Raw genomic sequence first — 13,901 nt, forward strand, 5'->3', positions numbered from 1 at the left:
CAGTAAAATACGTAATTTCTTAATATTTCTCTTTAAACCAAAACATACACAACCAGAAAACCTGAGTGATTTTATTTCTCACACAAAACCAAGAGAAGGATTTTGTCTAAGTGGTTTAATGGTAACACTACAATTTTCATACTACATACAAAATTTATCCTAGATAGTTTTACATACTTTGATTAATTAACAGTTTGTATTAGAGATGCCTTAAGCTTTACCTTTCATATTTTCCAGATTCTGTACTGCATTACTATATAACTCTGAACTTCATATAAATTGTTAGCAAGTTCTCTTCACAGTTTCATTAGACAAAGCAATCCTTTTCCAGCCCGAGAACCAAGGACACCATTGCAGCTTCAGGCCCAAAAAGCATAAACAACAGTGAACTGAGGAGAGCAATCTGACAGCATGGGACTTCAAAACCTGAAGCTGTAATTGGACAATTAACCCCAGCATGTAAATGGACCAAAACTTAGAAAAGTGTGAAAGCATGTGACCTGTCATCCGTCTTGGGTGGAGCCACAGCCAGGCTCTTGTACTGCCCAAGGTGTATCCTTTGAAGGCCTTCCTATAAATACCTACTTTATTCCTTTAACACTGTATAGCCTCTGTTTTAGGTAGCCTCTTAAGGCATCATCAGAGTTGCATAGGTAAAACTATGTAAGACAGATCATAGCAGATGGTAGGTAATAAGTAAGTCCACATCTTTCTCCTTGATGTCCAGTATTTCAATCCTATCACTGAAGAGAAGCAATAAATGCTGCATCTAGCATTAATGATGAGCTGGTGAATACATGAAAAGCAATGATAAACTACAGGCAAGTGTACAGTGTCACAAAGAAAAAAAGAAACAAGACCTTATCTAGTAGTACAAAATGTTAAGATTAAATTCAGCCAGAAAACCAGTAGCTGACTACTATGTATGGAGTCCTTAAATAGCATCCAAAATCCTCTGTAGCTGGTGTTTATGGCTTAAATATATACAAAAGTTCTCCCTCCTTTTTTTACAAAAACACTTTCTGATTTATTTTATAGCATTAAGAATCATGATCTCTTGCAGTATCCTTAAATAGCATCCAAAATTCTCTGTAGCTGGTGTTTATGGCTTAAATATATACAAAAGTTCTCCCTCCTTTTTTTACTAAACACTTCCTGTTTTTTTGTAAAGCATTAAGGATCATCATCTCTTGCAGTATCACATACCATTTGGTAAACATAACAACTGAATCTCCTATTAGGCTTCTGTTCTATATGCAATACGAGGTCTTTGTCAAAGTAAACTTCATGACTGTAAGTCTGAAATGAGAAAAAAAAAAGTTCAGGTTGCAGTCTCTATTTCCACAACTTGCTAATATCTATCATTTTCCACAAGGAACAAAAAATTTGTTGAACTCCATGATCAGGCAGAAATTTTGTGTGGATACACAGAGATTACTCTTCCAGATAAAGGACAGAATTTTATAACTTTTGAGAGGTTTCTCACATCCCTATTTTAGGAATCTAAGTTCAGAGCATCTGATTTAAGATCACAAGTTGCCTATGCAGTCACTGATAAAAGAGGTGTAACAGTGCTGAACATTTCAGACCATCTAAGCTGGATGTCCACCTAAATTTGGACTGATGAACAGCCCATTCTATCTTCCCAAATATATATACAATGAGGTCTGTACTTCATTTTATACATGAGGACTTCAAGTTAAACAAGGGAGAGTCTTTACAAGTTGAAGTTAGTGTGACATAACTAGCCACAGAGTATTTAAGTTGATAAATACTTCAGAAATACATTAAGGACAACCCTTTCCCCAAACAAAAAAACTCCAAACAAAACAACCAAAAAAATCACCCACAATCATGATTTCAAATAATGGAGATTTTCAGGTAAATTAACTACTGTCTGATGGAGTACTTAAAATTTTAGAGTTGTAATTGTTATTTTATGCAAATCTCATCCCTTTGCTACTTATATACCTGCTTAAAATCTAAACAGAAGTGGTATGTGAATGAGTATGGGGAAGAGACAGTGGGAACAAAAGACAAGAATTTTCCTCACCACATCCCAGGACTCCTTTAATGGAATACTCTTAAGCAGAATCCCATGTTCATTGCAATGAAAGTCAAGGTGAGCTCTTCCATCAGCTCCTATCTGAGTAACTGCCACAGTGGATAGTAAATCCAATTCATCTTCATAGTCCACAATTTTGAACGTCTTAGGAAAAACAAACTTCAAGTTTACAAATCAAACACAAATTTACATTCCCCTCTACCTAAACTGCACAGCTATTTTTTCTTCATGTGAAAGTAGTATGGACAAATTCTAGTTCTTAAGTCTTCTCATCCAAAAGAAAACTTCGGGAACCCGATACCCAACAGGCATTTTTCCCAACATGAGTTGTCAGGGTATTTCAGCAAAATTCCTTAAGTAGGAGAAAAGGAAGTGATGTTCCGAAAAATCCTAATGTGCAAGTACATGTATTTTATATGGAGCATATAAGAAATATAAACCAAGTACTTCTAAAGTGACCAAGAAGTATATTTAGGCTCTTGAAGCAGAGATGTTATTAGACAGTGTAGCTTTAAACCATCAATGGTTTTGAGGGAATGGGTACATTAGAGTAATTCCATGAATATCTGTATGTTGTGTTCAGATCTCTCTTGCTCCACAGATTATAGGTCAGTGAAGAACTGATACCAAAATATGAAGATTGTGAATGACCTTAATTGCCTTTATCTCACTGTGACATACTCTAAATTCAAGCCAGTCCTTTTCTTCCATAATGTAAAAACATTTACTGGAATCACAAGTATAACAACAGGAAAAAAAAATTAGTGTGCAATTATTTTATTATGGTTAAAAGAAAAAGTGAATAAACTGCAGACCCTTAAGGGTTATACTGGACTGTGCTGTATTTTTACCATAGTAAAATCTACTTCCTCAGAATAAAGAATAGAATAGAAGTGACTGCCAGAAACTGATGAATTTTACCTGTTGTACTTATGTCAATTACAGATCCAGCTCTAGAAAGAGAGCTAAAAAATATTTTTCACAACCTTTTAAGACTCAAGTGGTGTTTTCAATCTCAAGAAGCAGTTACATAAAGGAAAAGTGCTCAACACCTTATCCTACATTCCAGTCAAAGTAACTGAGAGAGAAAAATAAAGTTGGGAGATTCTTTAAAAAAGACAAGAGAATCCTAAAGCAGAGGAAAAGAAAAAGTTTCTTTCATTTCATAAAATGCTTTATAAGAAATGTTCAAAGTAGATATTTAAATGGAGAAAATAATGGTTTGTTACATTAACATATCTTTTCTGTGCCATTGAAGTCACATGGAATTATGATAATTTGAGGCATAAGAGCAGTTCTTGAAGGAAAGAAAAAACACAAAGCTCAAATGCTGACCAAGGAGAAAAGATGATAAACAGTATGTGAAGCTATTGGAAGAAGACAAAGAGAAGAGGAATAAAGAATTCAAGGATATAGAGAGCTAATGGTTACACCCACTGCCCTTGAAACAAGAAGGGCTTCTGGCTAACTAAACACTGAAACAATCCCTGAAGTGCTCTCACTTCAGTTACCTCTTGTTCTGGGTCATCATCCAGCAAGGTGAAACGCTTCTTCACCACCCGACCAGAAGCTGTTACAGTAACATTGTTGTTCACCTTTGGAGAAACATAAAAAAGTGTCTCTAGACTTCGGAGCAAAGTTGTTTCTATCCATTTGACAATGTATCTGTTCCATACATTTTGCCTTCTGACCTTGTTTTACTCATTAGCTATAGCCCTGGTGCTGCTGTTTTCTTTATGAGTTCATGAACTTGGGGATTTTACCTGAGATTTTACTGCTGTTTACTCATATTCAGAGGTGTTCCACAGAGGTGGCAAAGGTTCTCAGCTACCATAATTTTTTGAACAGAAGTGACTAGAACCAAGATGCTGGAATGCGAATTAAGACTGCTAAATCACCACTGTTTTTTCCTAAACTTCCAGAAGATGGGAGAAGTAGCATCTTAAACCACCATGGCTGCTTCCACTGGGCTTCATTAACACCAGAAATATTAAAAAATAGGTTATCAGTGTCTTAATAGAAGTCAAAATGAATAAGCACAGCATAGGCAGGATTAGAACTAATATTTCTTTCTTCTTACTGTAACAGAAGTTACCTACACAACTCTCTTAAAGCACTATGGCAAGTTATTAGATGGCAACTGGCGTTTAGTTTTTGAATTCAATACAGGTTTTGTTCTTGAGTTTGTGAAGATTTTTAATACACAAACCTTTTTTCCCACAAAAGCTTAAAAATTAGCATCACAGATTTGTACATTTTACAGTATTCAAACTACAAAAACTTGCTTTTAGGTAAGACATAACCTTGTCTGCTGAATCAAAATGACAGTTCCAGGCACTACCTAGAATTATTTTCATGTGTGCTCTTTAACCTTTTTGACATTATATTGTCTTTGTGATTCTATATCACAAAAGACTTCATGAAACAACTGAAGTGATTAAAGAGCTCAGTTCTACCACTAGTTTTAAATCATCCTCTCACACTTGGTTCTACCCTTCTGATCCATTGATGACTCAGTCCTGTTCTGCTCCAGTTCAGCAAAACAAGCAAGCAGAAAGTACTCACCTTTTCTGCCAGGTTATTCTGTTATTTTAGAGCACTGACTTGGCTCACCAAGGGTTAGATGAATGCCAAATTTGGCACAAGAGAATGACAGGCATGCATGGCCAGGAAAAGTAATGGACTTTTGGAAGCAATGTAGTGTCTTTGTTGTCTTATGAAGACTTGCCCCTAACTTATCAGAGACTTGAAACTTTTCTAGCATTTGTATGATCAACTTACCTGAGCACCAGAAAAGCACACGATTATCACTTGGTGGCACCTTCATTTGAAGGAAATCTGTCACCATCTTTTAAGTATGTTTTATATCCATGATACATTGTTACACTGCACACCCTAAAGAACACTAAAAACTAAAGAAAAGACTGAAGGTTTCAGAAATCTATCCTGGAAGTGTTATTGTTTTCAAAATTCTTTTCATACCGCTTGAAGTCCAATGAAGACAGAACATGTCTTTCAATAAACCTTGGATAAAGCCCATAAAACACAGTGATTACTCAAATATGCAAACCCCCTCTTTATAGCTGAAACTCCCACATTGTGATCTCAGACACTAAACTCACACAGTTTTCTCTGTTGGCTACAATTGTAAAATCTTCTGCAATCTCCATTTGATCTGCATGATTTTTAACTTCCTTAAGCTTTAAGACTCTACAAAAGAAACAAATTACAAAGTAAGTCATGTATTCTAATCTGCTTACTACAACATTTCTATAGAATTTTTTTATCTAGTACATTAAAACAATGTAAAGAAATAAAATGGAAATTAGTTATTTTGGTAATTTATGTTTATCAGTGGAATTTTGATACAGTGGTCCTTGAGTATTTTTCATACCAAAATGTAAACTGTGGCCTCTAGTGCTCATATTCATCACACCAAAATCTGCAGATGTTTCTAGAAGAATGTTTGATTCTGACAAATTAATAGATTTTACAGTTTCTATAGTCTGATGAGTGTTTGGGCCTGCAAATCGTCAGACTACTAAATTTATGCAGTTATGCAACTTCCCTAATGAATAAAAGATTTGAGTAAAAAAGGCTCATACTTTATCAAATTTGGTCCCACGTGGATTATTCTGCCTGACATATCTGGATGGAAATATATCCAGTCAGGTTCAAGTGAACAGCATTTCATATCCTGTATGCCATTTTTTGCCTGAAGAAGAAAAGGAAAATTTGGAATATTAGTATTTTGAAAGTTTCCCAGATCTAATTAAAGAGGAAATACTGAGCTCCTCACTATATACCTCTGGAGGTTTGTAAGTATTGCTCCTAAACATGACTAGAAAGGATGGCAGTGGAACAATAATAAAACCAACAACAACAGTAATAAAAAAACTCAGTTCCAATTCTCAAGATATTCAAGATAAAGTAGTTTTGAGATTTTTAATATGCAATAAGCAATAACCTTGTACCTTAGCTATATATTGTCCTATCTCTCCTGAAACTAAGCAGAATGAAGATTTAACCTACACTGTGCAAACACTTCAACAATTCCAGCTATTTGAGTATCCAAGACATTGCAAATGGAAAGACATGCAACAAACATTAGCACAGAGTTTGACTTGAGCTTCAAACCTCAGGCTTAGCCTCCTTTGTGCAAATTATTTGTGGAGAATGTAAGCCTGGAATACCATGAGATTTCAGCAATCACATGCAAGCCAGTCCAAATCTCAGGATTTTGGCAGTGGCTTTCTGTTATTAAATTTAGCTGACATCCATCATTCAATTGCCAAATATATGAACCCACATAGGAAAAAAAGCAGATGAGAAACAATTGCAAGTCTATTTGAATCAAAATTGATCTTCAGCTACAATTGTGGAACATCAGTTTTGAAAATAAGGAGGGAAAATAATTGATCAGGCAAGCAAAAGAGATAAGGACATTTACAGATAAGACTTTTTAGTCAAGAAACTCTTAACAGGCCCAGAAGTTGCTTGAAATACAGACGGATCTTCAGGTCAATTCCACATTCAAAATAAAAGCTGAGATGGACAGCTCACAAAAAATAGTATTCATATGATGAATAGTACATAAAAATAATTAGGAACAGATTAAACTAACTAATAAAACCTTTATAGGGACAGAAGGGGATTAAACTGAACAATCAAATCTTTTGTTAGGGAGAGAAAAAAGTTACAAGTCAAAGGTAAACTACAAACAGTAAGGACATTTACTCTGCAATATTATAAAATTTAAAATAATTCTGTAGTCAGCATTTAGTAGGCTGACTAGTCAGAAGTGCATTAGGATGTTACCATGCAAGGAAACAGGTAATGAGACTTAAGTCATGATACAGTGCTGTGTAGCTCTGACTGCACCACTGTTGTATTGGAATGAAGGAAATATGAGAAGCAGCACTGATTCAGAAAAAAGCATTTTACACATGACTCCATGGGATAGCTAATTTGATACTGGAGTGAAAGCACTGCACTGGTAAACAAAGGTATTATACCTACTCAGAATAAGAGATGAAGACAAACATAATACACATTAATTTCAGAGAAGCTGCTTTCTGAATGTATTACCAAAGCATTGTCTTTTAGAGAACAAATATGGAAGACTCCTTTATGTTTTTTCTTGTTCGGTGTGATGATATAATGCCAAGGGTAACCTCCAATTTGAAATGCATTCTCCAGAGAAGATGCTTCAAATAGCAAAGGTGGGGTATCTGCAAATATTCCGTAATGTTAACACCATTAGTAGCAGAACAGTCATCATTCCATTGATGCTTACAATTCTAAATTCCCATAAAGCTACTAATTCTTCAGAACTTCTGAGGATTGGTGGAAACACATTGCCTATTAACTGTTTTCCAGTGCCAGCTATGCTACCTCACCCAGCACCCAGGTTCACATCTGAAGTTCCCTCTTCTTCCCTCCCTCCTCAGATCTTGACGCTGAATACTCTTCTAGTACCTTTGACTTACAAGCAAAGCCACAGCAAATAATTAAAATTATTCCAGCTCATCTGATTGAGAAAGGATCCACACATGAACAGACCAAAGACCATATCAAGATGGTCACTATTCTCTTGAGAAAACCAGTGATAAATAACTGGAAACAGCAAGCAGCAACCTCAAATAACAGAATTCAATGCAGGAAGATAGAATATTCAGATTCTGCTTTCTCTTTTTGTGTAATACAACAAAATAGTGTGGACCACAATGGATGCAATCTGTAGCTGAGTTCATAAAAATCAATCAAAATATAGAATTTTTAGCAATTAATGGCAAAAGGTATCTAGTTTTCCTTTCAGTTCAGTTGGGATAAATTACTGAGATGTACTAGGCCATTAGTACAAGTCTTCTTTTTACTAAATGAGACACATTTTTAATGAAATGAACTTTACAACTTCTGCCAACTAGTTAAATTAAAGTAATTTCTACAGCTGCTATAACTGAATCAATTTTAGACTGAAGATCAGGTCTTTTTAACAGTACAGAGAAAAGCTAGGGAGAAAACTGACAGAACGTGGAGAAAATCTGCAGTCGTGAGGAGAATTTAAACAGGGAGGATATAAAAACCTAAACTGAATTAGTGAAGAACAAGGTTCTTATCTGGACCCAAAGGTCTTATCCAAATTTTAACTTGTTCTTTTCCTACTGCGTCTAGATAATTATCCTAATGCCAATGGTGCTGTCACATGACATCACATATTGTGTCTATGGAGTGCTTCTCTCCTCTTCCTTTGTTCATGTTTCCATCAATTTAGCCATTTAGATTGAATGGAATTAGTTCACTGCCCATGGAAATGAAGTCTTTCCTAAGCTGGAAAGTGGCTGTGTCCCATTTGCTTTTTGGAGTGACACATAAGAAATGGGAGATTCTGTGCAAGAGACAAACTATATGTTGTAAAAAACTTATGCATCTGCTGGAAATGTAGAGAATGTTGAAGATGGAAGCATAAGCAAAGGACCTACTGATACTAAAATCCGTCAGAAAATGAAAAATGAGTTAAGAAAGTTTGTGACATTTTACCCAGACAACTTTTTAAATAAAGCTTATATATCAGGGTCCCTCAAAAATTTTGGTAGATGGACTAAATTATACAATTAAATGTATCTCAACAGTATGTCAATACTGAGTAGTAGAGGCTGCTTTAAAATATGCCTTTCCTATTATGGTTTCCACCTAAACCACTGTGATAATGTGATTCTGCTGCCTCAACTCCATCATTCCCACTTGTATGTCACTTGCTCTTGTTGCTAAACTCCTCATGTTTTATTGTTTGCAAGTCTTTTCCCAAGTCTTGCCAGTTTTCAATCTCCAGTTGAGCTTCTTTGTTACTTATTTTAAACTCTGCAAACTTTTCTAAAAGCTCTTCCTGGCAGTACTAACAAGTGTTCTACATGCAAATAAAAACCAAAGAAATAATAAGAAAAGGTTTCTACAAAGTATCCTTCTCCTTGCTTTTTTTTCTGAAAGTCCTGTATCAGCTAACAATAAACCAAACTACAGTTTTAAGTTCTGAGCTGTTCAGAAAATTACACACTGTGACCAAAATCAATTCCTCCCCAGCAGTTAAGAGCTGTAGCATAGTACATCTTAGCCTGTAAGGTTTGATCTCTAGACACTTTTGGGCACCTCACACCATAAAACCAGTACTGTAATAATGCCCATCCCTTCAGGGAATTTCTGTAGGGAGGCTAGGACTTAAGTAAGAAAGAAGACTACACACAGTTCAATTATAGTAAATACAGGCCTGCACTCTAAACTGCTAAGATCTTGCCCACTGAAGGTTTTGCCCTTGTCATTCTTGAAAAACAACTCAAAAACCACAGGAATGAAACTATTTGCAAAAAGCAAACACAAAAATGTATGCCATGGGTTCAAAACTTCCTAACCACAAATTCCTGAATATGATTAAAGATCAAAAAGGTTTTCTCTAGTACACTGGTTTTAAATCTCAAAACTAAAAACTATAATGGTCTATAAACCATGAGATCAAATCTTCCTATTAAAGTTCCCACAGCAGGTTTTCCACAGGTCCCTAACATTAAATGGTGGTTTCACAGATTGAGATGGAGACAAAGAATGGGGGAAGATTTCCCTTTGCAAAAACTGAGACATCAAATACAGCAGCATATTGGTTTGTTTTGATAAAACACTGCATTATAACCTCACTATATAAGTCTGTACTTTATCTTTGTGTACTTTATCCCTCATTTTTATATAAATCTGGATTGATTTGTCTCTTATTATCTGACACTCTGAAAAAAAAAGACATTTTTATGTGGAGAATCACCTAAAAAAACATGTAATACAGAAACATTCAATATTAAATAAATAAATGCATGCATTCTTTGATGTTTGTGAAACCAACCTTTTAAATTTTTTTTAGATGCCTCAAGCGTAAGCTTGTGTGTATTTTTAAAGTAAGAAAAGAAATTTCAAAAGAAGTCTCAGGCTTTAGTCATTCATTAAGATTCTTAGCATCAAATTCTAATCTCAAGTGCACCAAGAGAAGCCACTGTTTGCTTTTAGAGAAAGAAGTCATTACATAATGCAGAACATTTATACGTTAATGATTTGAGGCATTAGAATTGTTTTTAGTAATTTGTTCTCTTCTCAGGAATTCATTTTACTGAAATCGGCACATTTCTGACAACTTAGAATACCAAAATGCAAGTCAGACAAATTGTATTCAGTCTTGTTGAATTTCCTCTGCAAGTTAATGTTCTCACATCTTTTGCTTACACACTATATTGTGTTTCTGGGCGCTACTAACAGATATCCTAGTCCTTCCTCTTTCTCAAGAGCAATTGCATCTCAGAAATAAAGAAAGGGGGTTCCATTTCATGCATTGCTAATAAAGTTTTTCAGATAGCTCAGTTGCTCTAACAGTTTTCTTCGTGTGTCCTATATAATTACTGTAATTAGAAGTAAAGGGAAGCACATTTTACTATAATGTAAGTCCAGAAATACAGCTACAGCACAGTATGAGCACAGTAATTTTAGTATTTTTTCTTAGTGTGAAATAAGCCACAATCAATCCATAAAAGCCACAGTCAAGCCAATACAAAGGTCATAATTACCTGTTATTTTAATGTTACATGGAAGACCAAATGGAAACTTTCCTACAACTCCCACCTGACCATTCCAGTTGAATTCTTGTCCCAAATCAAATGGTTGTTCCATGAACTGAAATAATACAGAACAATTTAGCTTTACAGATGCATATTTACTTGCTGTTTAGTTTTATTCTGTATTACTACTGCATTCTTTATCTTGTTAGATACTGCTTGAGGTCTTATTTTTGACTTAATGCTTGATCTTTGATTGGAAGGATATAAACTCACATGACTAACTGCAGTTCAGTTTGAGATCAAACTTCCCCATGCCCACGAGTTTCTGGCCTTAACAATCATCTATAACTACAGATTAGGTGTGTAGAGAGAAGCACATCTGGTGTAACATTGACATAACTCCCCAGAAGTGCCCATCTGACCCTGTATCTCTTATGTTTTGCCACCTGTAACTGTTGCAAGTGATTTTTCTGATAGTGTGTCCATTTTTATCTTCTGACTGTAAACAGATCTAGGCAGGAACCTACATACCCCATGTACTTATGTAGAGTACATGAATATTTATGACTTGTTTCCCCAAAAATAGCATGGATTGTATAAAAACTCTTTACTTCATTACCTGTTCCAAAATGGCCTTGAAGTTATAGAGTCTGACCAGACCCATGCTATACATTACAATCAGGATTCCATTAGAAACAGCAACATCTGTCACACTATTACCAAAAATCTGGAATAAAATTAAGCAAAAAAATTCTATTAGAGAAGAAATAATTGAGAGAAAACACAAATAACTGACATTATGTCCTTAATTTTTCAATCACTTTTTTTTATTCTAAACTCTATGATCAGTGTTCAAGTTTTCTGTAACTCATCTGTTCTGCTCAGTTTCTTTAATCCATTGCACTGCAGTAACACCTGAAGTTACAGTAGTCATATTCTGCAAGCAGATTCATGCTCTAATCAATTCTCAGTATATCTTCATATCATGCTACCCAGTTATTATCATACATGAATAGAAAATATTATTCAGCATCCCACGTTAGCAAAACTTAGCAACTCTATCTAAAAGTCCTGATTTCAGATCTTCTGTTCTTTCTTCATCCCCAGTGTAAAATACTAGTCTAATCACAACTCTATGACTGCATACAGCTGTACTAAAACTACATTATCCAGCTGTCACAGAGTACAGAGTTCTCTCTGAATCCAAATTAGACATATACACGAGAAGTTGACTTATCTTTTTTAAAAATTATGCACTATTCATTTGTGCGTCTGCTTAACACACCACTGAGCTAACCCCACAAACTAATTCTTAATATTTAATTATTACCAACATGTGAAGTTGATAGGGTTTTTTTAATAGATATGCTTGAAAATCTAGTTTTCTTTAATCTGACTCACTATGTGAAAAAGCAATTAAACCAGTTAAAACAGGCCTAAAAACAATAAAAAGCTAAAGAAACCCAGAAACTTTAAGACACCTACATCTTAACACTACCAGCAATTATGTGATCTGTTTGGTTTTGAAAGTTATATTCACTCCTGAGACTGCTTTTTTAGTTTTATGGCTTTTTCTAAATACATTTGCTAGCTTAGGTCTCAGTGTCTGTCAGACACCAACTCTAATAATCTTCCAAGCCTAAAGTCTCCTTTGTATCCTTGAGACCTCAGCCACTCTGAGCTCACAATGTGTTGTGGTATCCCACCTCAATAAAGCTGAGGTGCATTCTGCAGCCTCAGGCAGTAACACTAACCCCAACTCCAATCTAATACTTACATTCCATTGATCTGTGTCAGGTCTGGCACTGCCTTCGCTGCCTGCATCTCCTGCTGGCTGGATTCTCACACCCCAAATGCTGCACTGTCCAGTACAATTTCAACAATTTCTCTGATGAGTACTCAGCACAGACCCAGCTGAAGAAGTGCTCCTTCACATGTTCTGCCTGCTATGACCATGATGAATCTGGCATGCCATTCCTAACCAGACTGAGAACACCATTGATACTGGTAATGGTTTTTTCAGTCTTAAATACTAATTTTGAACAGAACAATACAGAGTACTCTCAAGCTTTCATGGGCCCAAATTAAAAAGTTTAAACCCCTGCCTTCACTTGCCAGGCCCAATTTCAATTACAACCTCAACCCAACCTAGCACCAGCTAAAACTCCAGCTTATAACTCTGGATCCTAAAAGACACAATACCTACACAGACATAGTTTTCCTGTTTGTACTGTTTCATCTGTAAGTTGTATCCAGAGCCTTCTGGACTTAGAACAGTAAAAATTACAATCTGGCTCAAAGTTTCTTCCTAAGTATATATACACTTATAGGTCAGAAACTGAACTCAGGTTTGTTTGTTCTTGACTGATAAAGCAAGATATATTTAATTTTGTCATTCAGTAACAGTGATAATAAAAGTGTGAAACATTTGTAATTGCATATAGAATTCATAGACCATTACTAGGACTGGGTCAGAGGCACATCTGTCTTTAAGGAGGTGAAAAGAAGTGTACAAACAATTTAGGGTTCCCTAATTCTTATGATTGCTCTAAGAAAAGGCTAAAGGCCCGCTGCATGTCAAAGAGTAACCCAGTAAGAGAATCCATTTGTATTTCTCTTCTGGTCCTTAGAATTAAGAATATTTGCTCCAACACCCCTATCAGACACAAGAACACTGCTGCTAATTAATGTTACAATTGCTTTTACAAGCTTGTAAGTATGACTTCTGAAATAAGTGTCTAAACTAGAGCTGTCATAGAACTACATAACAGATTACATATTATTAGAGAAATTAACTTACCTTTTTGTTTATTTCCAGCATTCCAATGAATGAAAGAGGCAAAACTTGGAATACAGCAAGATAAAACAATACAGTCTGTTGGATTCCTGCCTGGGAAGGAACAATACTGAACATAGTTATTAAAGGTAGGACATCTTTATCTTCTTCCATAATAAGCAAGTACAATGTCCCCATCTTTATGCTTGTAAATTTTTTTTTTGATCAATGTTGTAAAAATTACAACACTTACCTGCCGTGCTGCTGCAGGGAGCTTATTCTGAGCTGACTTTACAATCATTACCTCTTGAGGAGTATCCCAGCTCAGATACCTGTTTGTGACAAGAAAGGCCTGCCTTAACCACTTAAAAACCATTTATTAATGTATTATTTCACATAAAATATAATCAACTATAACTAAGCAGATGTCTGTGCCCAGGGAAACTTGACTATTTGATTTGGAAGAGGGGCT

The 13,901-nt window shown here is 35.4% G+C and overlaps 2 protein-coding genes across 3 annotated transcripts in view; one reads left to right on the plus strand and one right to left on the minus strand.

Annotated features, from left to right (window-relative positions):
• The window catches only part of DCAF17 (DDB1 and CUL4 associated factor 17), a 19,609-nt gene continuing 5,708 nt past the window's right edge, over positions 1 to 13,901 (minus strand). The window contains exons 5-14 of one of the 2 annotated variants that reach the window (XM_030952146.1): positions 13,683 to 13,761; positions 13,454 to 13,543; positions 11,273 to 11,380; positions 10,663 to 10,768; positions 7,154 to 7,296; positions 5,671 to 5,780; positions 5,188 to 5,275; positions 3,577 to 3,660; positions 2,054 to 2,209; positions 1 to 1,299 (exon numbers count right to left, since the gene is read on the minus strand). In XM_030952146.1, coding sequence (XP_030808006.1) covers positions 1,174 to 1,299; positions 2,054 to 2,209; positions 3,577 to 3,660; positions 5,188 to 5,275; positions 5,671 to 5,780; positions 7,154 to 7,296; positions 10,663 to 10,768; positions 11,273 to 11,380; positions 13,454 to 13,543; positions 13,683 to 13,761 — 1,090 coding nt within the window. In that variant the 3' untranslated portion in view covers positions 1 to 1,173. Of the gene's footprint in view, positions 1,300 to 2,053; positions 2,225 to 3,576; positions 3,661 to 5,187; positions 5,276 to 5,670; positions 5,781 to 7,153; positions 7,297 to 10,662; positions 10,769 to 11,272; positions 11,381 to 13,453; positions 13,544 to 13,682; positions 13,762 to 13,901 lie in introns of both variants that reach the window. The other variant, XM_030952145.1, reaches the window with a different exon arrangement.
• The window catches only part of METTL8 (methyltransferase like 8), a 27,201-nt gene continuing 26,820 nt past the window's right edge, over positions 13,521 to 13,901 (plus strand). The window contains 1 exon segment of the mRNA XM_030952144.1: positions 13,521 to 13,578. The gene's annotated coding sequence lies outside the window, so the exon portion shown is untranslated.

This window comes from Camarhynchus parvulus, chromosome 7 (genome assembly GCF_901933205.1).
Source record: "Camarhynchus parvulus chromosome 7, STF_HiC, whole genome shotgun sequence".
In the NCBI taxonomy this organism is placed as follows: Eukaryota; Metazoa; Chordata; class Aves; order Passeriformes; family Thraupidae; genus Camarhynchus; species Camarhynchus parvulus.